Source organism: Herpailurus yagouaroundi, unplaced genomic scaffold, assembly GCF_014898765.1.
Source record: "Herpailurus yagouaroundi ecotype Mexico unplaced genomic scaffold, PumYag 483, whole genome shotgun sequence".
In the NCBI taxonomy this organism is placed as follows: domain Eukaryota; kingdom Metazoa; phylum Chordata; class Mammalia; order Carnivora; family Felidae; genus Herpailurus; species Herpailurus yagouaroundi.
In genome coordinates this window covers 3,295,921-3,322,242 of record NW_024412700.1, presented here as the reverse complement: position 1 = coordinate 3,322,242, position 26,322 = coordinate 3,295,921, and the positions used below count along the sequence as shown (strand labels likewise).

The 26,322-nt window shown below is 54.5% G+C and overlaps 1 protein-coding gene and 1 long non-coding RNA gene across 7 annotated transcripts in view; one reads left to right on the top strand and one right to left on the bottom strand.

Annotated features, from left to right (window-relative positions):
- Positions 1-23,787, top strand: part of PAXIP1 (PAX interacting protein 1) — a 50,808-nt gene extending 27,021 nt beyond the window's left edge. For 2 of the 3 annotated variants that reach the window (XM_040464529.1, XM_040464528.1), the window contains 15 exons: positions 2,048-2,597; positions 3,005-3,099; positions 6,845-6,940; positions 7,844-7,981; positions 8,600-8,721; positions 9,162-9,346; positions 10,352-10,395; positions 12,111-12,181; positions 13,562-13,664; positions 14,669-14,837; positions 21,117-21,217; positions 22,201-22,335; positions 22,423-22,498; positions 22,576-22,636; positions 23,318-23,787. In XM_040464529.1, coding sequence (XP_040320463.1) covers positions 2,048-2,597; positions 3,005-3,099; positions 6,845-6,940; positions 7,844-7,981; positions 8,600-8,721; positions 9,162-9,346; positions 10,352-10,395; positions 12,111-12,181; positions 13,562-13,664; positions 14,669-14,837; positions 21,117-21,217; positions 22,201-22,335; positions 22,423-22,498; positions 22,576-22,636; positions 23,318-23,333 — 1,962 coding nt within the window. In that variant the 3' untranslated portion in view covers positions 23,334-23,787. Of the gene's footprint in view, positions 1-2,047; positions 2,598-3,004; positions 3,100-6,844; positions 6,941-7,843; positions 7,982-8,599; positions 8,722-9,161; positions 9,347-10,351; positions 10,396-12,110; positions 12,182-13,561; positions 13,665-14,668; positions 14,838-21,116; positions 21,218-22,200; positions 22,392-22,422; positions 22,499-22,575; positions 22,637-23,317 lie in introns of all 3 variants that reach the window. The other variant, XR_005787183.1, reaches the window with a different exon arrangement.
- LOC121022947 (uncharacterized) overlaps positions 13,524-26,322 on the bottom strand; it is a 30,256-nt gene continuing 17,457 nt past the window's right edge. For 3 of the 4 annotated variants that reach the window (XR_005787187.1, XR_005787184.1, XR_005787185.1), the window contains 4 exons: positions 25,853-26,152; positions 24,823-25,488; positions 24,197-24,359; positions 13,524-15,282 (listed from right to left, as the gene is read on the bottom strand). This is a non-coding gene — a long non-coding RNA (uncharacterized LOC121022947). Of the gene's footprint in view, positions 15,283-15,749; positions 15,834-24,196; positions 24,360-24,822; positions 25,489-25,852; positions 26,153-26,322 lie in introns of all 4 variants that reach the window. The other variant, XR_005787186.1, reaches the window with a different exon arrangement.

Here is a 26,322-nt window from a genome sequence, read left to right as displayed (position 1 = left end):
ATGGAAGGGGAACAGCCTCGGGCTCCAGACCTTCAGCCACTCCTGGTCTTTTCATCCTTTGTACGGAGGGTCCTTCAGACCTTCCGGAGCTGCCCTGTGATCTGGGGTTGGGGTGCAGGGGCGGGGGAGGCAGCCTGAGGCACACCACTGACTTCACCCTGCCCATCGTGGAGGACAGGCCTTTATTCCTTATTCCCAGTCAAGCTCATGTGGGTTGTGACTTCTGCAGTAAAAAAAATACATGTGTACCAAACTTTAAAAAATTCAAGTGGCACCAAAGGGTACAAAGTGGTAAACTCCCTCCTGCCCTTAACTCCTGTGTCCTCTCCAGAAGCAGCCACTGTTACTGGCCCGCTGCGCTGACAGGCTCAGGACTGATCCGCAGAAGTCCTAGCAGCTGTCCGCCACCCGCCCCTCGAGGCTTTTGTGGACGCGTGAGCATCCCAGTTGCTGTCCTGCTGTCTGGGTGTGGTACGCGCTGAGGTCCATTTCCCTCCGCTTTACACGATACTTTTTAGTACTTTTAAGCATAGAGAATAAATCGTTACCCTGCCGGTTATGAGTTTGTTAAAAAAATTTTCTGGTTAGAGCTCTACTGAGGAGCTTCTGAAGTGTGGAGAGAACTCCTTATGGAGAGAGAGGTCTTACCTGTAAGTGATTTCAAAGACAGATCGTGCAAGCCTCGAGTTTGGCCTTCGTTTTTATTGTTTGTTTTTTTTTTTAATGTTTGCCTATTTTTGAGAGAGAGCGAGCACGAGCCGGGGAGGGGCAGAGAGAGAGGGAGACAGAGTCCCTGCTCTCTGCTGAGAGCAGAGCCCGACGTGGAAGTTGATCTGATGATCCCTGAGATCATGACCCGAGCCGAAGTTGGATGCTCACCTGACTGAGCCCCCCGGGCGCCAGGCCTCCATCAGTTTTAGAGGCAGCTGTTTGGCCACGAAATCCAGAGTCTGCCACCCTTGCAAATTATGTGGCCTTTACGTTCTGGAGTCTGTTTAAGTGGAAGATACATTTTAAGAACATACTTGAGGTTTTCGATTTAGTCATGGCTTACGTTGCAACTGGATTTTAGAGTTTTGTTTAAATGGCAAGTGTGTTTTTAATTGGGAAAAAATTCATCGTAGGACATAACATTCAGTGCTGTGCAGGATGATACAATAATGTGCCATCTGGTGCTCTGGCCTCTCCCGACTCCTGGCCCTGTCCCCTCCCTCCCCTCAGCTTGTGGGCGGCTCTCCGCTTACGCCTGTCGTCGTGAAGGAGGAACTAGAAGGGAACGGTCTGGGCAGTTGGATTTTCTCTGGCTCGAAACACTTCGCTCCTTCTGAAGAGCCCCCGTCCTTTTGGGGGAAGGTTGACTCACCAGCTGTGCTGAGGATTTCTCAGTTGAGGGACCGTTTGCCATTAAACAGACCTACCGTTGGTGTCTTTTCCGGCCCCCGTTTACAGAGCTGCCAGGGCGCAGGGCAGGGTAACCACAGAAGAGGGGGGTGGGGGTGCTTTCACTGGGGGGTGGTCTTCACATCCGCCTCTTACGGGGCCCCTTTCGTTGTTGGAAAATGGCAGGTGCGGGGAGGAGCTCGGGCCAGGCCGACTGGCTGCAGGGTCCACTTTTTCCCTGGAGCATCCCTGGGTCAGGAGAAGTGTGGAGCTTGGCAGGGGGACAGGGGGGTGCCGGTGAGGCGCTGTGTCCGCAGCACATTGCGGGGGGCGCACAGACCCCTGCGAGGAAGCAGGGCGCCTCTCTTTTCTCCTCCCCCGCCCCTTTTTTTTTGTAGCCCCGTGACTGTGCTCTGTCGAACGCATCAGCCGTGTCAGTTTACACGTGTGTCAATTTGAAGGCATTAGCTCGTTCCGTGTTACCTACTTCCGAATTCTGAATTCCGGTGAATTCGTTCGCTTTATCGAAGTTGGTGACGCTTGCCGTTTGGTGCCTCCGTGTCGCGCGGTGCTGAAGAGACGGCTGGGTCCGCTCGCGTTCTCCCGCTTGGAGGACGTTAGTCCGTTTCCCTGTCGCTAATGACTTCGCCTCATTTTTGTTTTCTAGATCCTACAGTCCCTTTCAGCGCCCACGAAAACCTTAGAGCATCAGGTGAACCACAGCCAGCAGGGCCACGCGAACGCCGGTGCCGTGCTGTTCGGCCAAGTGAAGGTGGCCCCGGAGCCCCACCTGCCGCAGCCGCCGCCCCCGCCCCCGCCGCCGCACCCGGTCCTGCACCTTCCGCCCCAGCAGATCCTGCAGCTCCAGCCTCAACCGCAGATCCCGCAGCAGCCCTACGCCCCGCCGCAGCCACACCCCTTCCCGCAGCCGCCGCCCCGCCCGCAGCCGCCCCTGCAGCCGCAGCACCCGCAGCCGCCGCAGCACCTGCAGCAGCAGCTACAGCAGCACCTGCAGCAGCAGCAGCAGCTGGCCCAGCTGCAGCGCCTGCACCTGCAGCAGCACATGCACGCGCCCGCCGCGCCCCCGCCGCCCCAGGCCCTGCAGCCCCAGGCCCCGCCCCCGCCGCAGCCGCAGCCGCCGCCGCCGCCCCCACACCCGCACCAGCACCCGCACCAGCACCCGCACCAGCTGTTTGGACACGACCCGGCAGTGGAGAGTTAGTATCGCGCGCGGTCTCTCTCCCCCCTAAAGTCTTGTCGGGAGGCGCCAGGGTGGGGTGAGGGGCTGAGGGTTCCCGTCGGGAGGGTCCTCACGGAGGGGAACGGGTCCGGTCCCCAACGCGGGCCCCACTTGTCACGGTGGGGCGTCCTGGCCCCTGAAGGCAGCACTGGGGCCCCTCACGGGGCTCCACGCACTCATCCGTGCGCACACAGTGTCTGATCACTTCGTGTGCACCGTCAAGCCCGCGGACCTGTGTTTTGAACGTACCGCTCAGGCTGCGAGCGTCCCGGTGGAGAGCGACCGGCTTCAGAAATGCAGAATGAACGCAGCAAAGTGAACGCCTCCGTTTTTTGCACACACGTACTCAGGGGGTTTTATTTTCCTCGTGTGATTCCGTTCCAGTTCCCGAAGAAGGGTTCCTCCTGGGCTGTGTGTTCGCGATTGCGGATTATCCCGAGCAGATGTCTGATAAACAGCTCCTGGCCACCTGGAAGAGGGTGAGTTGTGCCTGAAGAAACACAGCTCGGTCTTGAGGACTTGCGGAATGCAGACTGGCCTTCCGTCCGTTTGGCTGCCCTCAGTGACCTGCACGTTGTTGTGTTGGGAATGTGTTATGGGCATTTTATTTTGACACTCTGTGACCTTGGGCAGATAGATCGCTTTTCTGGGCTTCAGTGTTTCCCGCTGTAAGGGAAGCATGTTGGACTTCGTGATTCTTGAGATTCTTCCAGCTCTTAAACTCTCAGGGCCACAGGTTATTTGTGTATAACTGGGGATGTGAGAATGAGATCAGGTATTTGGTGCCCTGGGATAAGGACCATCATCCTCTGTGTGCCTTAATCCTTTCTGTCTCCAGAGGTGAGTGCCGGACAATCTTAGACTCTCCAGCTGGGAAGGGACCTCAGAGTCTCTAGTCTGTAGTGGAACCGTAGTGCTCGTATTTATTATTTTGTATGTTGGCCTTTAAGGAAAAGGAGAAGTAAACGCTTTTCCCGTTAGTGCCGCAAATCAAAACTGATTCTAATTTAAAAAAAAAAAAAAAAAAAGACTGTAAGTATGCTTCGGGCAGATCTTAAATGCGCTTCCCCGAAAGCATTCCTGTTGTTGAAACACTCTCCGTGTGAGACAGAATACTGGGAATGCACGAGGGGGAGAAAACCGCACATGAGTCGGAGAAACAGCCACCTGTGATGAGCAGGAGGCAGGACGGCAGGTGCAGCGAGAGCCGTGAGAAAACCCAGCCCGCTGGGTGGGGGCGGGGGCCTTGAGAGAGGCCTGTGGGGACAGGTGGTTCCTGCACTCAGTCTTAGGACAAACAGGAGGGAGCACGGAGGGTGTCCCAGTGAGAAACCCTCGGTGCAGATGGGGAGGGGGTGGCAGGAAGGCACGGGCTCCCGGCCAGGCCACCCCTTCGAAGACCTTCTTCCTGTGCCACGTTACAGAAGTCGGATTTTCTCCCTGTAGTTATTAAAGCATGTAGAAAAAGGAGAGACATACATGCCAAACCATGAAACGTTGAGTTACGGGAGTGCAGGCAGGTGACTAGGCCAGTTGGGAGATGCTGGTAACCTGACCTGGGGCAGGAGGCAGAGAGAGGAGGGGAGAGGCCCGTCTGAGAATCACGGCAGCGGGAAATTCTCTAAAAATCACAGAAGTGTTGGAAGGTGGTGTGTAGAAACTGGCCTCAAAACAAAGATATCTTTGTAACTCAAAGACACAAAAGAGAGACAAGTCTGCTTCTGTTTGAAGCTCCGGGATTGGTCCAGGAGGGCACGTAGCAAGGGACAGGCGTGCCAGTGCAGACGAAGCACGGGCAGGAGCACGTGGAGAGGGACGGATGGGCACCGTCACTGCAAGTTCGGGGTACAGAGGGAGGGCTGCCCGGAGCTGCGCCCCAGGGACGGCTCTAAGAAGCAGCAGTCGGGAGGCGTCACGGAGCAGCCGGCGGCGTCTCCGGAGCCCCGAGGAAGAGTGGCTCCTGGCTTCGGATGTCGCGGCCTGTCTGCCCGTGACGCACCGCTGTGGTGACAGCGTCCTCAGGTGGCCACGGTTGGGCGTCCCCTCCCACGGAGATGGGAGAGGAATTCTCTGGGTGAGGGTGGAGGGCAGTCGTGGAGATGAGTGGAGGGAGGCGCCGGCCTCGGAGCGGGAGGAGCAGTCCCCGAGGGGCAGCTGACACGCGCTCTGATGTGACCTGATGTGCCTTATCTGTCAGGGCGGGAAGAGCTACACCGTGCCCTCTGCTGTGTAACGAGTCCTCCGCAACATGGTGACTCCCAGCAGGGAACACGTGTCACCTGGAGGGTGCTTCGTGAGTGGAGACCCTGCCGTGGCTCAGTAGGGTGGCTGTGGCCGAGGCACTCTGCTCACGTGTGGTCGGGAGGAGCCGGGCGACAGGAGCCACGGGGCCTTCTGTGGGGCTGGGGCAGCGCTGGCCTCCGCCGGGGCAGGTGACCTGAGGCGGAGCAGGGAGGAAGCCACAGCGTCTCCTGTCTAGGAAGCCGCATGCGGTCGCTGCACCGTATCCTGTTTGTCCAGCCCGTACCAAGCCAGGAGGCCAAGCTCTGCTCTGAAGGGAGGCGCGTCCAGGGATTTGTGGGCACAGATACCACCACGGACGGTAGTTGTGTGTTGAAGAGTTTGGGAATGACATAGTGAAAGGTGCATAGAAAACTAAGAAAGGCAGGCGGGAGGGAGGGAATACGGCTCTTAACAACTGCAGGAGATGCGAGCCTGGGTGAGCCCCGCAGGCGGAGGTCAGGAGGCGTGGATTCGTGAGAACATACCCGGAACTGTCGGAAGACACGCGAAGAGCGGACTGTGCTTGCTGCAGGGGGATGAGAACCAGTGGTGTAGAAACCACTCGTTTGCTCACATGCCTTAGTAAGCCATGTTTGTGAACTGCTGAAACAAAAATCGGTAAATTCTGGTTTTGTTTTTTTCCAGAGAAAGAGCGTGAGTGGGGGAAGGACAGCAGGGGAGAGAGAATCCCCAGGAGGCTCCACACCATCAGTACGGAGCCTGACCCAGGGCTCGATCTCACGACTCTTGAGGTCCCGACCTGATCCAAAATCAAGAGTCAGATGCTCGACCGAATGAGCCACCCAGGCGCCCCGACCAAAATCAAATTTAAAAAGTAAATGGCACCTGGGTGGCTCAGTCAGTTGAGCATCCAACTTTGGCTCAGGTCACGATTCTGCGGTCCGTGGGTTCGTGCCCCCCACGTCGGGCTCTGTGCTGACAGCTGGGAGCCTGGAGCCTGCTTCAGACTCTGTCTCTCTCTCTCTCTCTCTCTCTCTGTCTCTGCCCCTCCCCTGCTCATGCTGTGTCTCACTCAGGGATAAATAAACATTTAAAAAAAAAATTTTTTTTTTAATGTAAATGAAGCAAGGAGTGCCTGAGTGGTTCAGTCGGTTAAGTGTCCGAATTCAGCTCAGGTCACGATCTCACAGTTTGTGAGCTTGAGTCCCACGTCAAGCTCTGTGCTGACAGCTCGGAGCCTAGAGCCTGCTTCGGATTCTGTGTCTCCCTCTCTCTCTCTCTGCCCCTCCCCTGCTCACTCTCTGTCTCTCAAAAATAAGCATTAAAAAAAAGTAAACGAAGCAGAACCGTTTTGTGGGGCAGATGTTTTTTTTTAACAGACCGCGAAAGTCCCTCCCTTCTGGTGCGCGGTTCTTTGGACTTTCACAAATGCTGCCAGCACCATGCAATGCCACAGAATAGTTCCCTCAGCCCTAAGACAGATCTGTTGTTAAAGATCAATTTCGGGGTTTGCTAACTTCCTGCTATTTATTTATTTATTTCTTACAATGGCTCTTAGCCAGGGTGGCTCTGCCCCCCAGGGACGTTTGGCAATGTCTGAAATGTCATGACGCCAGGGCGGGTAGTAGGCGTCCATTGGGTGCAGGTCAGGGGAGCGTAGGACGGCCTCCACCACGCGGTGCTGGCTGGTCTAGAACGTGAGCAGTGCGAGGTGGAGGGAACCGTGTTACCAAAAGAGAACGTTCGTTTCTCTTGTCTTTCCCTCTGGAAATTCGAGTTAAATGAACGTTGGAGCTCATTTTCGCTTAACGGTGCTGAGTGGAGAACCTGTAAATATAACCCATACGTGTATCGTATATGTTCTGGTGAAATATACTATAAAAATAGACGATGGGCTCCTTAATAGTGTAATCGGAAACCGTACCCTGTCCTCCTGAGCACACGAGGTTGATTGTGACATCGGCTCTCCTGTGTGTCTAGATAATCCAGGCGCACGGCGGCACCGTGGACCCGACGTTCTCGAGCCGATGCACACATCTCCTCTGCGAGAGTCAGGTCAGCGGGATGTACGCACAGGTGAGTAGGGCGGCGTCCCCTGTGACTGGAATGAAGTCTGGCCCGTTTTGCGGACCATCTTAGGATTCTAGTGATTGCTGTGTTTGGAAAGAACCTTTTTCTGCCTCTGAAGATAGCAGAGTCCCTTCTTTTCACCAGTCTTTGCTGGGACAAATAAGCTTGTGGTCGCCTGGCCTTGACGTCCTTGAGCGCGGTGTGCCAAGGACGCGCCCCTTCTCTCAGTCCAGGGCAGCCCCGTGACCAAGTGGGGGGCGGAAGCGGGACTCGCGCCCTTGGGGGCCTTCGTGCGTGGGGCCGGACGGAGCCTCTGTAAACTCCTGCAGGGCGTGGGCTCGCGTGGTGTCCCCTCGTCTGTGGCCTCAAGTTCGTGTCTTCTCTTCTAACAGTGTTCTTACTTGTGGACAGAACCCTGTTAATACGTGTGTGATAAACAACCTCCCCGAAACTGCTCTTCGACACTGTAGCCTTTTTCTGGATCCGCTTTCCAACTAAAACTGTAGAAATGCCTGTGAGGTTTTTTTCCCCTCCATGGCTGATTTTAGGTAGGCGGTGACGTCTTCTCGGAGCCTGTTCTTTTGGGGGCCCTCCATGTTCTTGCAGGGGCATTTTAATTGAATTTTGATGATCATCGATGTGATCTCATGCCGTGATTATTTTTAAGGTGGTTACAAAGCGTGTTGCCTTTGCCCCGGTTGCAGGCTCCCGTTCGCGCGTGGGCCGTCACGTTCTTGATCGTGACGTTTGTCCCTCTGGTAAATCGAGGGCTAGATGTCGTGACATTCCCGCGAGGGCTTCCTGATCCCGGGAAGGTGTCGTCGTAGCTGTCCAGCCTTGCGGTTTTGTGCGTGACCCTGCAGCCACAAAGCCCCAAGCACAACAGACCCGTGATTCTGTGTTTGGTAGGCGATCAGGGAGAGGAAGAGATGTGTCACGGCGCACTGGCTAAACACCGTCCTGAAGAAGCGGAAGATGGTGCCGCCCCACCGTGCCCTTCACTTCCCGGTGGCTTTCCCCCCCGGAGGGAAGCCGTGTTCTCAGCACGTAAGGGACTCGGCTTTGTTCTGTGTTCATCCTCCTCTGGCAGACTGGGTCCTGCGCTGCTTTCTGCCTCCCGCTCGGGCTCCCTCTGGCCCGGCGCCCGAGGGCCCAGGCGGGGCAGACACCTCCCCTCCCGTGCGCCTGGCGGCACAGGCTCCTGCACGTAGGAGAGTCTCACCGGGTCTCCAGCGTCTCAGACGCGACTTAAGGTCCCGGAGTAAAGCGGGGGTCTTGTGCCGGAGTGGCCGCCGCCGGGCAGGCCCCTGTCGGTACCTGTGGGCTCTCTCACTCCGACGACCTCAGAACTGGGATGGGCAGGGAGGGTGCAGAACTCGCCCGTTCGTATTTACACGCTTAGTAGGACGGCTATGTTAAAGTGACGTCAGCAGCGTCCTCCCGACACAGAAGAACTTCCCCGGGTCTGGTATCTCGGTCGTCTCCCCCGTCGGCTACAGACGTAGCCTGCGTCCCGTGAATAGGATGCTGCTTTCGACACTGTCGGGAGCGGCGTTCCCAGCTGCCCGCGGGAACGCCACGTGCACAGAACAGGCCCAGAGAAGGAAGTGGCCACGGGTTAAATCGTCACTGCGTCTTGGCCTTATTTGCTCTCTTTGTGCTTAGATTATTTCTGTGACTGGATTTGTCGACAGTGACAGGGACGACCTGAAGCTCATGGCTTACCTGGCAGGCGCCAAGTACACGGGCTACCTGTGCCGCAGCAACACGGTGCTCATCTGTAAAGAGTAAGCACGCCTCTGACGCCACGTGGGCTCCCAAGTCCGCTTACGACTTGGCGGGTGTGTCAGCAGTTCGGTGTCGGTCGCCGCGTCGCGTTCCGTGGTGGGAGCCCGAAAATCGGTCTGTGGGAGTAACAGCAGTGAAGTTTGGACGTTCGCAGAGGCGTCCGTAAAGCACTGCGGTGAACTAGAATCTCAAATTCGCGGGCTTTGAGTCAGCTGAGTCGGGTCCGGGGAGGAAGGCAGACGCGGGGCTCGCGGGCGATGTGGGACCGCGGCGTGAGCCTGGACGCACCGTGGGATCGCGATCGCCAGCCAGGGGCTGCCGTCGCCTTGGCTCAGGCAGCCCTGCTGGGTCTCTGATACCAGATGCAAAAGAAACACTGGTTTGAACGGTAGATGCTTCTAGCATTTAACGAAGTGTGTTTTTCCTCAAAACCAAAAAGGCCTGCCGGTTTGAAGTACGAAAAGGCCAAGGAGTGGAGAATACCGTGCGTGAACGCCCAGTGGCTTGGCGACATTCTCCTGGGGAACTTCGAAGCGCTGAGACAGGCCCACTGCGGCCGCTACACGACGTTCAGTCTGCAGGAGCCCTTTGCCCCTACCCCGCACTTGGTTTTCAGTCTCCTGGGTAAGTGCAGTTTCTCGGGTCAGGTTCATTAGTGCGGGAGCTAGACGTGCGTCCACCGCCTCTCGCTTGCCCGAGGCACCGCTGTGCGCCAGCTTCCTCTTAGTCCCTTCCCCCCCACCCTGCCCAGGGGCTCTAGCCGGTTTGGTGTTCTCGTCTGCCTTTTTAGTAGATGCCGGGGATAGAAGGAGCACTCCGCTTTTCGGTCTGGTCTCCCCAGCCAGCCCCTGCTGGTGTCCCGTGCCCGCCTGTGCTCCTTCGGCTGTAGGCCAGCACCTGTGGTCTCCCCTGTCCTTGCCAGCTGCTCGTCCTGGGCCACATGGACCCCCGCCCTGCGGGACACGCTCTGACACTCAGCCGAATGCGCTCCAGAAAATGCCCGTTCAAGCTCGGCCTTGATAGGCTCCGTTTTCAAAATGCTCATTAAGTCTGGTTTTCCGGTGGCTTTAATCGTGGCTCTTGAGTTTGGTGTTTGGATGGCTCTTCGTTTTAAGCCACAGTCTGCTTCCCTGGGACGTGTCTGCCCGTTTGACTTCAGTTCTGGGAGCTTTACCGAGACCTGTGGTCGGTCCTTGAAGCAGTCAGCACGGCCATCGTGTAGGGAGGTGTGCCGGTCCCTCGGCCACCCTGACGTGCCGTGGTCCTCCGTGTGGGCCTCCCGTTGTCACGGGTGGTTGTGGTTCCCGGCAACGGCTTCCGGAGTGACGCCAGGGTGGGCTGGGGGGCGGCTCCGCTCTGGACACCTGTGCCGTGCTGCGTTTCTTCGTGTCCCTCACCTGGAGAACCCTCAGTACGGGACACGCGAGCATGTCCCGCGGCTGCTCTCCCCTTACGTTGTACTGAAAACGTTTTTCAGCATAAGCGTGGTGCTTGCGTTTATCCTTAATGAGTGTCCGCTGAGCCCCCGACGTGTCTGATGTAACGTTACCGGCCCCAGAAAAGGGCTTTACAAACGGGCTTTTCTGCTTGAACAGTATGCTGTTGTAAACGTAACCCGTTTCTCTCTAGATGCCTGGAGGGTCCCGCTGAAGGTGTCGGCAGAACTGCTGATGGTACGTCCAGTCAGCGGCCCAGTCGCTCGGGCTGTCCCTGTCTTACAGGAACGCGGTAGGCACAGACCTGTGTTTGCACGTTCGAAACTCTTTAAGCGATGTGTCAGCACGACGTCGTAGAATGTTCAGCACACCCGGGGTCTTCGCTCCCTTCAGTCGGTGCTTTTGTCATTGCCCGCGTGTGTGCACGGGGGAGCACTGCTCGAGGAGCTGCAGCGCGAGGGGAGGCACGAGCACTCACAGGGCAGGAGCCCTGGGACAGCGCTGGCCGCTCTGACTCGCGTCGGGCCGCCCGTGCTACAGGACGGGGACCCCCTCACTGTGGGCCGGGCCCCGGTGGGCGAGGCCGCCGGCTCGGGACGCGAGGGGGTCGGATGCCGGTGGCTGTTGTCTCGGAAGCAGGGACGGGCGGCCACATCTCCCTCGTGTGATGCTGGGACGTCGGGTCCTGTTTTCCGTGTCACGCTGCGGTGACCACGCCGTGTGATCCCTGGATGCCGGGTGGCCGTGTGATGTAGGGGTTAGGGTTACGCCCGGGTCACCGTGTGTATTCACCTGTCTGTTCGTATTAAGGGACTTGAGTCACGTGCCCGCTGATTTTCAGCACATCCCTCAGCACTACAGAGTTAATTGGGGGGTTGTGTCCCCGTAAACAATGAACTGAGGGGAACCCTCCGGTCAGGGTCACCCAGTGACACCCCGGCCTGTGTTCTGTGATGGTCTGCCCTGCTTGATTTCCGAATCTAACCTGGGAGCTGCTGAGAATCGTCCGGAGTCTGTCAAGGAGCCCGTAGGCTAATGATAATGTGGTCCTGTGTTTTTTCTTTGCTTAAACTAGTAGTTATGATTTGTAAGACACGACTGGCTCTGACACACCAGCAAAAGCAAATATTCTCCTGACTCGCCCGGCTGGCAGAGATGTTCCGTGGCCTTCGGGATGAAGGTGGGAACGCGGTCACGTTCTCCCCCGCTCGGCCCCAGGGGCCTGGACGGCGGCTTGTCCCGCGGCTTCGTGTGGCGGTCACAGAGCCGCGGGTCTCAGAGACTCGGGGGCCAGTTTACCTTGTTCCTCATTGCCCCCGACGTGCGGAGTTTGGAGACTAAGGAGCTGAGGGTTGTGTCCTCAGGGCAAAGGTCACAGAAGGAGAGCCTGGCCCCGTGCCTGACGGGCTAGCGGGTCTCGCGTGTTTTCTGGAGATGCGCCGACTTTCTTTTTGGTCGTGTGGATACAGCCAGGGTGTTTAGAAAACGTGAAGGCAAATGCCCGAGATGGAGAGGCAGTGGCTTCACGCAGTAAAACGAGTGACCCGCGTAGCCCCTGGCAGCGCGGCGGTCCGTCCGGGGACGGCTTTCGTGAGCCGCCACACGCCAGATTTCTGTTGCGGGAACAGCCGTGTCTTAGGGGCGAGATTGCAGGGAGTGTTTTCCAAATCCCACGTCGGGACAGCAGACGACGCGGGAACGAACGCTATTGTGTGGTAGCGGGGGCGGAGGACCGCACGTGCAGCTGGGCCGGGAAGGGCCAGCCGGCGGGCAGGTGCCAGGCACGCGGGCCCCTCCAGAAAGCCCGCTGGCCCCTGGCCGGCGTCCTCCTCGCTGCCATCCAGGCGCGGCTGGCTTCCGTGTGGCGGAGGGACGCTTCTCTGACGCGGGTGTGTGGGCAGCTGCTGTGTTTTGTGCGCAGTCGACTGACGTGGACACCGGTGTGATTACAGGGTGTGAGGCTACCTCCCAAACTGAAGCAGAACGAAGTGACCAACGTCCAGCCTTCTTCCAAAAGAGCCAGGTACGGACAGCCCCTTCCCACCGCGACGGTTGGGGTTCTCTGCAGGCCTGTGTTAGAAACGCTCACAGTTGGGGAGGTTCCGGGACGTTTTCATAGAAAACAGGATCTTCTGACTTCCTCTTGGTTTATAACCTCATTGTGCTGGCTCTCGTGGCCAGGCCCAGAAGGGGGACAGACATATCTTTCTCTTTAGTTTAAAAAAAAAAAAAAAAGTTGAATCTTTTTGGTTTTATAAGTTTTATATTTTTTAAGTGTATTCATTTTTGAGGGAGAGACAGAGCGTGAACAGGGGAGGGACAGAGCGAGAGGGAGACACAGAATCTGAAGCAGGTTCCAGGCTCTGAGCTGTTGTCACAGAGCCCGACGCGGGGCTCAACCCTGAGCCGAAGTCGGACACCCAACCGGCTGAGCCACGCAGGCGCCCTGCATCTTTTTATTTTTAAGCAAAACTGTGTCCCACCGCAGTCGGTAAAGCGGCAGGCGGGAAGGGCTGGCGGGCCGCGCCGCGGGAGCAAGTGTGGGATTGCGTCCCCGAGGTGAGCCCCGCGGCCCAGGCGGGCAGGGGCTGAGAGCCCCGTGGAAGGACGTGTGCGGAGGCGGTGGTCTCGCCTGCCGAAGACCTGGCTGGCCGGTGTGGGTCATGTGATTCGTAAGGCAGGGCAGGTGCAGGATGAGCGGGGACCTTTCTCCTTTCGTGACTGTGGAAAAGCCGTTACTTCCAAGGCGGACTCGATGAGGCTGTCCTCCGCAGTCACCAGCTTCCCTCGCCTCTCCCCTGCTCTGCATCAGGCCCATTGCACCCCCACATCACAGTCCACGTTCCAGAAGCGTTCAGGAACGTCTCAGTCATGTGATGACGCGTTTTTTAAGTTGTCATCAAAATGCCACAAACCTTACAAAATTATTTTACCTAAATGGCCTCAACTGTCAGCTGCGTGAGACTGAGGTTTCATTTAAAATGCGTGCCTGAGTCAGATCGCTTGCTTTGTGCTTCTGGTGTAAGGGCGGCGGACAGGGGCCTGGCGCCTGCCAGAGGTGCGGCTCCGGGGATGCCCCTGTCACTGCCTGGCCGGCGTGGACGCCCCCCACTGCCTGGCCCGTGAGGGACGCTTCCACTGGCACAGCCGGCTAAAGCCCCCACTTGCTTTTTTAAAGCCCGTGGAGACCTTTGTGTGCGGGGGGGGGGGGGGGGGGGGGTGAGGAAGAGACGGCGTTCGCCTGAGCCGGAGCGCGTCGGTCTCGGGGGTGACCGCGTCCAAGGCGGGGAGGCCCTCGCGCTTGCCCCTTACCGAGGAACCCCGCACACTCGGAGCTCTGAAGGCTTGTGCAAGCTGTTAGAATCTGTTGTTTGTTAAACAACATGTTTATTTTCTTTCACAGAATTGAAGATCTACCCCCTCCCACCAAAAAGTTAACACCAGAATTGACCCCTTTTGTGCTTTTCACTGGATTTGAGCCTGTGCAAGTTCAACAGTATATTAAGGTGAAATTCCATTCTACCTTCTGGGAGGAGTTTTAGCACCGTTCCTTTTTGTACACTTGGCTTTAGGCTAGCAGTGTGTTAAAGTAACATTTAATCGGGAACGTCTTGCTACAACAGAGTTTTTGGCTTGTAAATCAGTTGTAGTCATTTTTACAGTAAAAGTAGCCATTAAATCGTAAGTGACGTTTCACCTTGTTCTGTGGTTTTTATAGTTTTATACTTAGACCCTTGCTCTCTTAATAGTAGAAACTATAACTCGGGTGAGTAGACAAGACCCACATTTATGGTCCTGCGAACGCGAGCAACCTGCTTGAACGTGCTCGTGCCGGAAGCGTGCCCTCTCCCCCCCCTCCCCCCGCCCGGCGTCGGGGAAGCCGCGGGCCACCGGAGGCCGGTTTTCCTGGGTGGGGACCAGGGCAGCCGCGTGCTTGTGCTTGGACAGGAAGTGGGAACGCAGCCTTCAGCGTGCTGTCGGAAGTAACAGCACAAGGGAGGGGACACCTCGCTTGGCTATTGTTTCGGGGGCGGCGGTTCAGAGGGCGTAAGTCGGCCTGTTATCACATGGGCTTCGTTCATCGTACCGCTCAGGTTTTGAAGAAGAAGAAACCGTCCTAAGTGCCGTATCAGTTTTTTTCACTTTTAAAATTGAGCCTAGTTACGGAGATCTTTCCTGGATGTTCACGTCTTCTCAGTCACTTCTCTAATTTTTATGAACAGGGTCTGTCTGTTAATGTGCCTCATCAACACCCATTTCAGCTTAGAAAGTCTGGGCGTGTTCGCGCCTTTTCGTGAAACGCACCGCCTTGTTCTCCGGGCATCGTGTCTGTGGGGTGTGATACCGGGGCCCTCGGGGAATCGCTGGTTTTAGCTCAAGGCGCGGGGTCGACTCCGGACACGTCCGTGTGCGTTGCTGTGCTCGCCGTCTCCCAGCTCTCAGGCCAGCGCAGTGTGCCTCGCTCAGGTGTGGCCCCGCGCTCACCTCCGCTCTGTGCCCCTCCCTCCAGAAGCTCTACATCCTTGGGGGCGAGGTCGCCGAGTCTGCGCAGAAATGCACACACCTCATCGCCAGCAAAGTGACGCGCACGGTGAAGTTCCTGACGGCCATCTCCGTGGTGAAGCACATCGTGACGCCGGACTGGCTGGAAGAGTGTTTCAAGTGTCAGACGTTTATCGGTACGTAGCATCCACAGCTCCGTTGCTGATGTGGAAAACCGACACATGTTTTTCTCAACTTTATCTCTGCTTTCGTCCCAGCAAACGCCTCATTTGCTTTCTTACTCTTGATAACTCACCATTAAATTCATAAATGTCTCCCACGTCCCAGTGAGTCACTTGATACTTTTGCCTTGTACCGGGAAATAGGAAGGCTTCGGCGTTTGGACGTTGGGGGGAATAAGGCCTCCGCCTCCTGATCCTTCCCGATCCTGATGCGTGTGTTCGGTTCGGATGCTGGCCGTGCGGTGCGATCTCGCGTGCAGCACGGTACGGCGATGGCGTCCAGGGGTGTCCGGGCACAGCTCTGATTGCAGGCTCCGTCAGAGGGCTTGGTCGTCCGCCCCTCCTCATCTGCCCCGCGTCGTTCAGGGCACCAGGAGCGAAGTCCTTCTAGGTGGTTGTGCTTAGAGACGGCAGAGAAAGCATAGGTTTTGTTACACGGATCAGTGGACCGAAGTGCTTTTAGTGGAAGCAGCAGCAGTGTGACCCCCTCCCCCCCAACCCGTGTGGTGCTCCCAGCCCACATGAACCCCACGCGCACATCCTGAGCCCTCACCTGGCCACTGATGCAGGTGGAGCGGGAGAGCAGGTGCGTGGCCCGGACAAGCTTCACTGCGATCTCGCAGTGCTGCTGAGTCTTACCTCCCTTGTGGGCCCCGGCCCCCCCCCCCCCCCATCGTGTGGCATCGACAGCAGTGACCGGCCCCCTGTCAGGATGCACCCACTCTCCTATTTCTCTGCAGCCACCTGCCCTGGGCCCAGGGCTCTCCTCCCACTATCTCGGCTGTGCCCGCCCGTTCTACCCCTGGGGCAGGGGGATGCCCCAGGCCAGCAGAGACCTTCCCGTCCTCACTGCCCTCACGCTTTAACCTGACATCTCCCTGACGGGGACATGTCATATTGCAGATCTGTGTCGTTTCCTCAGCCACTCGTGTTTAAATCTGATTGTCTTTACTGTAAAAAAATTAAAAAGCACGCGTATTTTGAAGTTCATGTAGTCTAACATACAGATGAGAAAGTATGATCCGGAAAAATAACTTGTTTGCAGACACTTAGGTTTGTTGTTTATAGCAAAGCTAAACCAAACTTAAAATTCCGTGATGTTCTATCCCAGTCATAGGAAAGAATCATTTACGTGAAAATCAGTAATAATGAAAAAACCTGAATTCTCAACGACAGTAATATAGTCGATCCCTGTCATTCCTGGTGTTACGTCCTACAGAGTAGCCCACAGACACGGGTTCCTGAGCACTGAACCATCGCTCCCAGAGGAAGCAGGGCTGGGCTCCTGTGAGCCCCTGGTCCTGTCCTCATCGGCCGATCCATACGTACCCTCGTGTGTATCTGGAAAACATCACGTACGTGTGCGCTGTGTCAAAGAGCCCGAGCGCCTGGCCAGCCGCACGTAACCGACACCGAAGGAGGCCACCGGGTCCCTGGGAGCACGGCCGCGCTCCGCGCTGGCACTTTTGAGACCAGTCACCAGCAGAAAGCATAAACGTGTGGGAAAATTAGCACTAAATAGACCACAGGAAGGAAACCTGTTTGTGGCATGAACTGGATGAAGGCCCAGCATTGCCTTGTTCAGCCCCCACTGGGAACGTGCGCGTCTGGTCCTCGGGTTTGTCGCTGCTCTGCGCGGCTCCGCGAGCAATGCAGAAGTTTACAAGTAAATTGTAGGAAGTAGGCAGGCTCACAAATGCAGAATCCGCAAGTAACAAGGGTAACTGTAGAGACTCTTTCGATTGAAATTCATGTTTTTATTCTTAAAAGCTATTAATGAAATAAATGCGGGCAAAAGAAAACATTTGTAGAAACAATTACTATAAACATACAGATTAGCTCCCAAGTTTTTGTAACAGTTGTAAAATTTAGAATGAGATGGGCTGTTCCTTAATGGAAATTTGACTTAGTTTACCAAGTTTGCCAGTTTGTGACACGTGATTCTTTTATCTTTTTATAAAGTTTACGGCATTTCCTGTGTCACAGAAGTTCTGATTGACTCATTTGTTTCTGGTATAACTGTTGATGTCTGAGGGTTAGAAGGTGGTTTAGTCGTAGTATAAATGTTTACTATTTAATAGTAACTGTTCAGATGTTTCATATTTGATCCCCTAAATTTCCAGACATAAGAGAGTGTTTCCACTTTATAATCCTTGCCTTCTCTAGACGTCCTGCAGTTGGACTACTACAGCACGTATCCTTTCCAGAGCGGCCTTCTTTCACTTTGTGATATGCACGTAAGCCTCCTCCCTGTCTCCTCACTTCATAGCTCGTTCCTGTTTGGCGCTAAACGGTTCTCCATTGTCTGCATGGACCACAGTTAATCTGTTCACCTGCTGAAGGTCAGAACTTTCAAGTCCCGACCATGACGAATAGAGCCACTGCCGTCATTCGTGTATAGCTTGCGCACGGATATAAATTTTCAACTCCTTGAGCCAATACCAAGGGGTGGGGTTGCTGGATTGTATGGTAAAAGTATGTTTAGTTCTGTTAAGAAGCCACCGAGCTGCCCTCCCAGCTGGCCGCCCCGTCTTGCGCTCCCGCCAGCAGGGAGGAACCGGTTCCTGTTGCTCCACATCCTTGCTTGCACTTGCTGTTGTCAGTGTTCGCAGTTTCCACCGTTTTCACCGCTGTAGAAGGGCAATCTTACGGTTGGTTTAATCCGCGCTTCGGTAATGACACATGATGTGGAGTATCTTTGCCATCACTGATTCTTCTGTGATGCCATGTCTGTTCAGATGTTTTGCCCATTTCTTAACTGGGTTGTCTTCTTATTGAATCTTAAGAGGTCTTGGTGTATTTTATATAGCAGTCCTTTATCAAATGTGTTTTTTGCAAATATTTTCTCCGAGTTCATGGCTTGTCTTCTCATTTTTTTGACATTTTCTTTCACAGAGCAGAAGTTTTTATTTTTAAATTTTTTCTAATGTTTATTTTTTATTTATTTATTTATTTATTTTTTCAACGTTTATTTATTTTTGGGACAGAGAGAGACAGAGCATGAACGGGCGAGGGGCAGAGAGAGAGGGAGACACAGAATCGGAAACAGGCTCCAGGCTCTGAGCCATCAGCCCAGAGCCTGACGCGGGGCTCGAACTCACGGACCGCGAGATCGTGACCTGGCTGAAGTCGGACGCTTAACCGACTGCACCACCCAGGCACCCCTCTAATGTTTATTTTTGAGAGAGAGAGACAGAGCATGAGCAGGGGAGGGGCAGAGAGAGAGAGACACACACAGAACCCGAAGCAACCTTCAGGCTCTGAGCTGTCAGCACAGAACCCAACGCAGGGCTCAAACCCAGAAACCGTGAGATCATGACCTGAGCCGAAGTTGGATGCTCAACCGACTGAGCCACCCAGGCGCCCCAGAAGTTTTCAATTTTAACGGAGTCCAGATTATCACATTTCTTCCGTGGATCATGCCTTTGGTGTTGTAGCTAAAGTCATTGCCATATTCAGGGTCATCTCGATTTTTCTTCTGTGTTCTAGAAGATTTATGGTTTTGTGTTTTACACTTAGGTCAGTGATGCATTTTGAGTTGAGAAGGATGTACAGTCTGTGTCTGGATTCAGTTTCTTGCATGTGGACGTCCAGTTGTCAAATGATTTTTGCTCAGATTGCCTTTGCACCTTTGTTGAAAACCAAGGTGATTGTTTCTTGGCTCTGTCTCTCGGCTTCTCTCCATTGATCTATTTGTTTGGCCAGTGCCACATGGTCTTGTTGCTGGAGCACTGAGGTCCGTCAGTGGCGGCCCCCATCTTTGTTCCTGTCCTTCAGTGTCGAGCTGGCTGCTTTGTGTCTTTGCTTTCCGTGTGAACTTTAGGGTCAGTTTGTTGGTGTGTTTGGTTTTTAATACATATTTAAAGACCTTCTGTTTTGCCAAAAGCTTGAAGTTTCTCAAGAATATGGACCTTAGGTTATCTGGAGTCATTAATACCTGAATCGTTGCTTTCAGGTTCACGTCTTTTACTCATCTGTTAGCGTTTGATGGGTTTTTAAAGAACACATTTGGCTTTTGAAATCAAATCTCTCTCACCTTTTTTTAAACAATCCCCAAGTTCGCAAACAGTTGCAGTTAGCAAACAGTACAGATCGCTGCTTTCTCCTGAACCGTGAACGAGTACGTTCCCAAAATGACGCGCCATCATCCCTGATGTCGTGTGTTACCTACAGAAGAGGATGCTCTGCCAGACGGCCACGGCACAGCCGCCAAAATCAGGATCTGCTGCTACTGTCTCGTTTGCAGACCTCATTCGGCTCTGCCTGGTCGTCCCCGTGATGTCCTTCCTTGAAAGCCACAGGGTAGCTCAGAAGCACACGCGGTCGTCACGTCTCCGTGTGGGTTTGCCCACCGCTTCCCCCGAGGGAGTGCGGGAACTCCGGTGGGCGCCGTGCCCTCGCGCGGCTCCCGCCGGGGTGGTGCAGTTCTGACTTGTTGTGTCACTGGAGGGGGTCACGGGGACCCCTGGGTGCAGGCGATGCCTGCTGGCCGCCTCCGCTGTAGTAAGTCTGTGGGGAAGTACTGGGAAGTGTGCCATGGCCACCGTTCCTTTGATGTACTCGTTTATCTCCTTGTGTGCAGCCCTTTTTCTCTTGCATTCCGTGGGTTGTTACCATGCTGTCCTTGATGCCTAGACTGTCCCGACTTGGACAGTGAGAGCCATTCTGCTTCAGGGCCCCTCAGGCTGTCCTCTCTGCGTTTGAACACTTCTGGGTTTCGCGCAAGAAAGTTGTAGCTCTTCTGCTCTTGCGTTTGTAAATCCGTTCTCCCGTGGCGAGCAGCCTGGCTTCCAGAACGCTACGCGTGTTTCCTTACCTCATTCCCGCGCGTGACCCATGTCCCGGCATCGCCAGCACCGCCTTGCGGGTGCAGGGCCGCCTCTCTGCCTGCACCGGCTCCCTCGGCTGAGGTTCTAGCACCCACGTGGGCCCGATAGCTTTCATCATGTGCTGGGGTGTGGTTTTGTAATTCCGTGTTTGTCTCTGACTTACAGAGATTGAGACGCTACTTTTACAGACTGTCTCTTTCTGGGGTGCTCATTTCCGCTGTGCGGCTGTGAAAAGCTTAGCTTTCAGGTTGACTCCTCCCAAGGGTGACGCAGCTCTTTTCCTGCCTGAAATCTCCCCGTAATGGGGTCGTCAGAGCCGCTGTTCCTCCGGGGACCGTTCTCTCCATCCAAGCCCCTGACCGCCGCGTGGGGCTCTTCACCAGCTCCTGAGAAGGCAGGTCAGCCTCGCGTTTTGCCCTAGAACTTACACGTCAGACATTTTCCGTGGGACTGAACCGCTTGTTTTCACTTCTCCCATTTTCGGACAGTCCTACCTTTTCCCACCGAAAACCGCAGAGCCGCCTCCTCGGATTGGCTGATCACTTGACCTCGTATCTCTAGCAGTTCGTCATTCGTCATTTCAGGGTCTCTTTACCGATTGGCTTGCTTTGCTCCGGGTCGGCAAACTGTGGCCCGTGAGCCAGGACTGGTTTTTACATTTTTAAAGCAACCCTGTAAGAGAAGGACGTGTGGCTGAAGGAGCACGTGTCCCCGGCCTGAGCCACCGTGTCGGGGAGCAGCGTGCCGTCTGGCCAGAGCGCGGTGATGCTACTGGGCTACTCTTAGAAAACGAGGAAAGGAAGAAATGCTTCTCTGATCGTGAGACATTTATGAGAAGCTTAAGACATTTTGTGATCTTTAACTTTTCTTGTAAGTCTGAAAACCAACTAAAATTGCCCAAAGGCTTCTAAGTCGGGTGAAACCATTCTTTCTAAGGTGCTATACGCCGTCCGGTATTTAAACGGCATATGTTTTTGTCAGATCTATAAAGATTCGTGGTCATCAGATCACAGAGTCCAAGACCTGTGGTATTTCACACACACACGCTGGGTGTGATGCTCGTTCCGAGCTGGTCGTTTGGGGCCTGGGGTTCTTGACCTCCCCATGAGCTCCCTGAAACAGTGCAAAGCGGCGGCCGGGAGGGGCCCTTCCTCTCAGTCCACTGTCTCCCACGAGCTTATAACCTCAGAAGGTGAAGACGCACTGTCCCTCACCTGCTCTGGCTGTTTCCAGGCAGAGTGAGTGACATTGTCAGACATACAGCTGACATTTCAGGATTCACAGCTTTCCCAGGGAAGCGTGAGCCTCGAGCGGCGTGCACTTGACCGGCGGCACGACCTCTGGGGTGCACGGCCCGTGTCCCCTGAGTCTGCACTTCATTGAGCGGGCGGCTCTTGTCTTCCAGATGAGCAGAACTACCTCCTCCGAGACGCTGAGGCCGAAGTGCTGTTCTCTTTCAGTCTGGAAGAGTCCTTGAAGAGGGCACACGCTTCTCCACTCTTCAAGGTACACTTTAAAGGGAAAGGTCCCCACGGAGTTACAGATGGCACGGTTGGAGGTGACACACGCCCGGCGGGGGGGGGGGGGGGGGGGGGGGGAGCCTGGTGCTCCTCCCGGGACATGTTACTGGAGGTCTTGGCCGGGGAGACCCAGTGTGCCTCCGGAGCGCGTGGCCAGGGATAACTTAATCGGTGCGAGGCATTTAAGTTGGTTTTTCTGCTTTTAACAAATCTTTGCTACTTAACGCTCTTCTCATTAAACGCACACGCAGCTGGAGAAAGAAGATTCTTGGCAAAACGTGAATTGAACGTATGCCTGAGTAACTCAAGGCTGAAGATGTTTAAACATTTGTTAGAGAAGCTACTTGGACACACACAAAAAAACGTTCAGGCTGCTCTGTTTTTACACCTAAGGAACCAGCTGAGGCACGAGAATGCCGTTAGGGTGTATCTCCCTCGAAACAGCAGAGTTTTCCAAACGTTAGTTCTTTTCCTGCAAGTAGTTTAACACCGTGCTTTATGGAACACTTGAAAACAAAGGCGTTAGGAAACTGAATCTTAACCATCAGAATCATTTCTTATTCGGAGCACCGACCAGGCCCGGGTAATGACAATAACACAGGCGCTGTGCCTGCCTCGCGCTTGACAGACGGAGGGGGATGATCTAATGCCCATTTAGAATTCTATGGAAATTGTGAAAAATGTTTACACTGTTCTTCCCGATCCCACAGAACTCTTCGTGTCTTTTGGGAACGTCAGTTCCAGTCACTTGTACTCCTCACAGCTCACACCTAAGGACAGGCTTGTTTTTTCCACACTTACCTCCTGGCTTCCTCCACGCCCGTCTCAGGCTGGGGACTCACGGCGGGGTGGTACTTCCTTCCGGAACTTCCCGAGACGACACATTTTGTCGAAACCCTCAGGGTAGGATTTATGAAGACTGACGTACCCTAACGATTCAAAGTGCACGTATTTTCATTTCATTTTTAGGCAAAATACTTTTACATCACGCCTGGAATCTGCCCAAGCCTGTCAACCATGAAGGCGATCGTGGAATGTGCAGGGGGACGAGTATTGTCTAAACAGCCGTCTTTCCGGAAACTTGTGGAGCACAAGCAAAATAAGGTGGATAGAAGGGAAACAGCCGACTCCTCGCCGTCCCAGACGAGATTCACTGTTCGGTGACCGATAAACTCCCTTTCTTTTCCTTAGAGCTTATCAGAGATCATCTTAATATCCTGCGAGAACGACCTGCACTTATGTCGGGAGTATTTCGCACGGGGCATAGGTACGGTGTGTTGCCGTGTTTGTGGGCGCGAGCGCACAGCAGCGCGTCCGTCCTCACGGTCCGCCCCTCTCTTTCAGACGTCCATAACGCAGAGTTCGTGCTCACCGGGGTGCTCACGCAGACACTGGACTATGAATCATATCCTTTTTCTGAAGGCGGCTCGGTGCAGGGCCCCCCTCCCCACTAGGATCAGAACCGCACGCATCCGTGTGGCGCGGGCGGTAAGAGGCCGGCTGCATCGTTGCGGGTGCCCTGCCGTAAGCTAGGAGCATCTGTCTTCATACGATTCGTACTCTTACGTCTTTTCCAGATTTTTAGACGTTTGTGAATGTCTAGTCTGTGCCACCTTGACTTTCAGAAAGAACTGCTTTAGAAGTCATCTGGGTGATGTGGGGGTGTCCTCTCAGGGGCCTCGTGTCCTGTCTAGAGACAGAACGGAGCCTGCGTGGAGAGCTGCCGGGGAGGGGCGGTGGTCCTGTGTGGGGCCCCAGGGGCGGCTGCCTGGGCTCTGCCTTGTGGCCGAAAGGGGCATCCGCCGTGACGCGGCCTCGGCTTCGCCGCCTCCGCGGGGTGGCCGCGCTGGCTCTTCACGGGCGCTGGTCCCAGGCCCCGGCGCAGAGAGGCTGGGGTACGCGGGCCGTGGCAGTCCGTGCAGGGCACGTGGAAAGCTGCCCCGATCCGGGTTGCCTGGTTTGAGTGGGTACGAGGAACGCGGTCCAGGGTCTTAGATGGGCCCTGACGCTGGTTAACTAGACTTGGGGTCCCGTAGGGATGTAAGCTTGCCTCGTGTTTGAAGCGTGTTTTCCTCAACAAACCTACGTATAAATTTAACTGATGGCATCCGCACCGCGACTGGAGTCCTGGGCACGGGCCCGGCCGCGGCCGCCGTCGGGTGGACGGACCCGCTTCCTGCAGAGGCCCGCGTTTGCCAGCTGCTTTGGGAGGCAGGCGCTCTAGAGCAGGAAAACCAATAGGATACATATGCTGCATCTTTTTAAGATGTGTAATTTTATTCTGAGGAAACATAAATTATGTTTTGTATGATATGAATTTATGAGCCCACATTAGGTTTTATGATTCATTTGCCAGGTTTTTAAATGTTTTCACAACACTGTTAACAGAACTTCAACTACAAATAAAATGGTGTAAATAAAGACCTTGCTATCTCTAAATTATGATGTTAAAGATTTGAAATGTTTTGTACTTTGATTATTTTTATTTCTTATACTCTTTTCTTTTATATTGATATCTTGCCCACATTTTAAATAAATGTACTTTTGAACTTAGAATTTATTCTGTATTTTTTTTTTTTTTGGCATCATTTATATGACATGCATCAAACTGGATCACATCTTAAGTCATTCCAAGACAAAATATATTCTAAGCTTTTCCCAAAGAAATCATTTCTGGAAGGCAGCCATTCTCTGCCAATGTAATAAGCTCCCAAGCAGAGGGGTACCCAGAACGTTCAGCAACCCCTGCGATGCGGACACCGACCAGTCGGAACCTCGGACACCACATATCCGTCCTGCTCCCGCCCCACACGTGGCTCTCACACACTTCCGGGTGGATTGTGGGTACCATCAAATAACGAGAGGCCACTGTCTCAGCAGGTAGGTCAGTCCTGACACATTTGTTACGCTGTCCTGTTCAGTACAGGAGCGTGTTTAAGCAATACCACCACAGAGGTGCTCTTACCGTGCTCATCTGGCGTGTTCAGAGTTTGCTTCCATAACGATTCCCGAAATGCCTTCCTAGAAGCAGACGTCTTCCTTGAAACAGTTGTGACCCACTTGATGGTTTATTCTCTAACCGCACAGCCTCTACAGTTTAACTCTTGAACTTGGTTTAGGCGGAACACCTGCGTTAAAAACATGAACACAGAACGAATTGAATTCCATGTTGGGAATTCTTAGTGTTCCTGTAGGGCTCCGGTGACGATCACACGCTCAGGACAGTTTCTTTGGGTGTTCAGCTCTGCTGGGGTGGGACCACGTGGAGTTCTTCCTACAGGCGGAAGGGACATCACCACACACTTTGTAATTTTAAGGTACGGGTCAGCGTCTTCAAGTGATTCTCCCCTGTCTAACCCTTGACCTTCTGCGTGTTTCCCAGTGACCTGCCCGATTACCGTGTGGGCACACCCTCAGCCTTGGCGTGACCGACACGTATTTATTGTTGTCGGCTACTGGGAGTATCTATCTTGAGCTCTTTGAGTATGTGCTACGAACAGTGCATATTCTGGCATTTACTTGTATTTTTAACAAAACGCGCCTGCTTAGAAGCTAATAATTTTGCACCTAAGCAGACTTAGGAACACTCACCTGCAGAGGCGCCTGGGTGGCCCGGTTGGTCAAGGGTCTGACTTGACTTCGTCTCACGTCGGTTCAGGGACTCAAGCCCCGCCTTGGACTCTGTGCCGACAGTGTGGAGGCTGCTTGGGATTCTCTCTCTCCCCCTCTCAGAATGAACAAACAAAAAAATCCCCTGTAGAATTGGAATTAGTGTCGCTACCAACGTAGATCCCGCAAGATCCTGAAAGGGAAGCAGAGTTTCCCAACCGAGAACACGATTTCGATTCAGAATGCCACCCCACTGCTTCCGTGCTCAAAAGCGAAGGCGCGGACGCAGAGCCCCGCATCTGTTCAGTCTGCGGCGGAGACGGGGCGTCTGCTTAACCAACACGCGAGGATGACTGATTTGATTAACCTTTCAATTAGTGTTTTTTTCCAAAAGCTGCCAAGAAATCATCCTTAAGCACTCCAGGAGCTGTCTGCAGCCAGCTGGCTCACGCAGCTGTCGAGCACGGATTTGGCGGCTCCGGGGAAGCTCCAGAGGAACACGTAAGAATAGAGACTTCAGGTAAACGCTTCTCACGGAAGTTGATGAGAGGAGTTCTTTCCTCTTAAGAAAACGAAGTCTTCATCCTGTGTTGTCTGGCTCAGGGTTGTTCAGCAGAAGTGGACACTACATGTGCGATTTAAAAATTTCTAGTAGCCACACGAAAATTTAAACAACTTTTAAGTGTTCGCAATTTTATTTAACGCCACACCAGCGTATCTAAAATACCGTCCCAGTGACAGATCATCAATATTAGATTACCGCGACGGTGGTGGTGTTCTCGGTGCCGTCTTTAAATAATCTATTGTGTGTTTTACGCTTAGAGCGCATCTCGATTCTGACAATAAATTTTCATTGGAAATGGTTTCTCTGTATTTAGATTTCATGCCACTTACAGTTTAAAAAGGTGTACGTGCCCAAGCTATCCTAAGCAGGACTGTTTCCCAGCAACAAAGTTCGTGGCCGTTTTTAAGTTAAAGCTAATCCTAAATAAGATGAAAACCAGCTCCTTACCTGCACGAGGCTCACTTCCATGCTCGGGGACCCGGTGTGGCCGTGTCGTGTCTGCAGGGCCGGCGGCCACCCGTGCGGGCTCCCTTTGGCACCGCGAGTGCCGGTGAGGAGGTGGACGGTCCATCTGAGAAGCTCCAAGACCGCAGTCCCCGGAATTCTGCTCCCTGCCACAGACGGGTGGCAAAAGGGGTGTCCGTTTGCAGCGGGAGGTGCGTCGTGTCGAGAGGAGAGTGGGAGAAATCCTGCGTGTCCCCACGGTCACCGGGAAAGGTTGGACGTGTTGTAATCCACCTCTGGGGACTGCAGAAGGAACGGTTGAGTGGGACCGGCCACACGACGCCACGGTCTTCAAACCCTGTGGCTTGCGAGCGAGCAAGGCCCCGGAGACGGCCCGCAGGCAGGAGGCAAAGCCCCTCGACCCAGGCACCCGCGCTCTCGGGGAGCCCTCCCGAGCCCCCGATGTCTGCTCG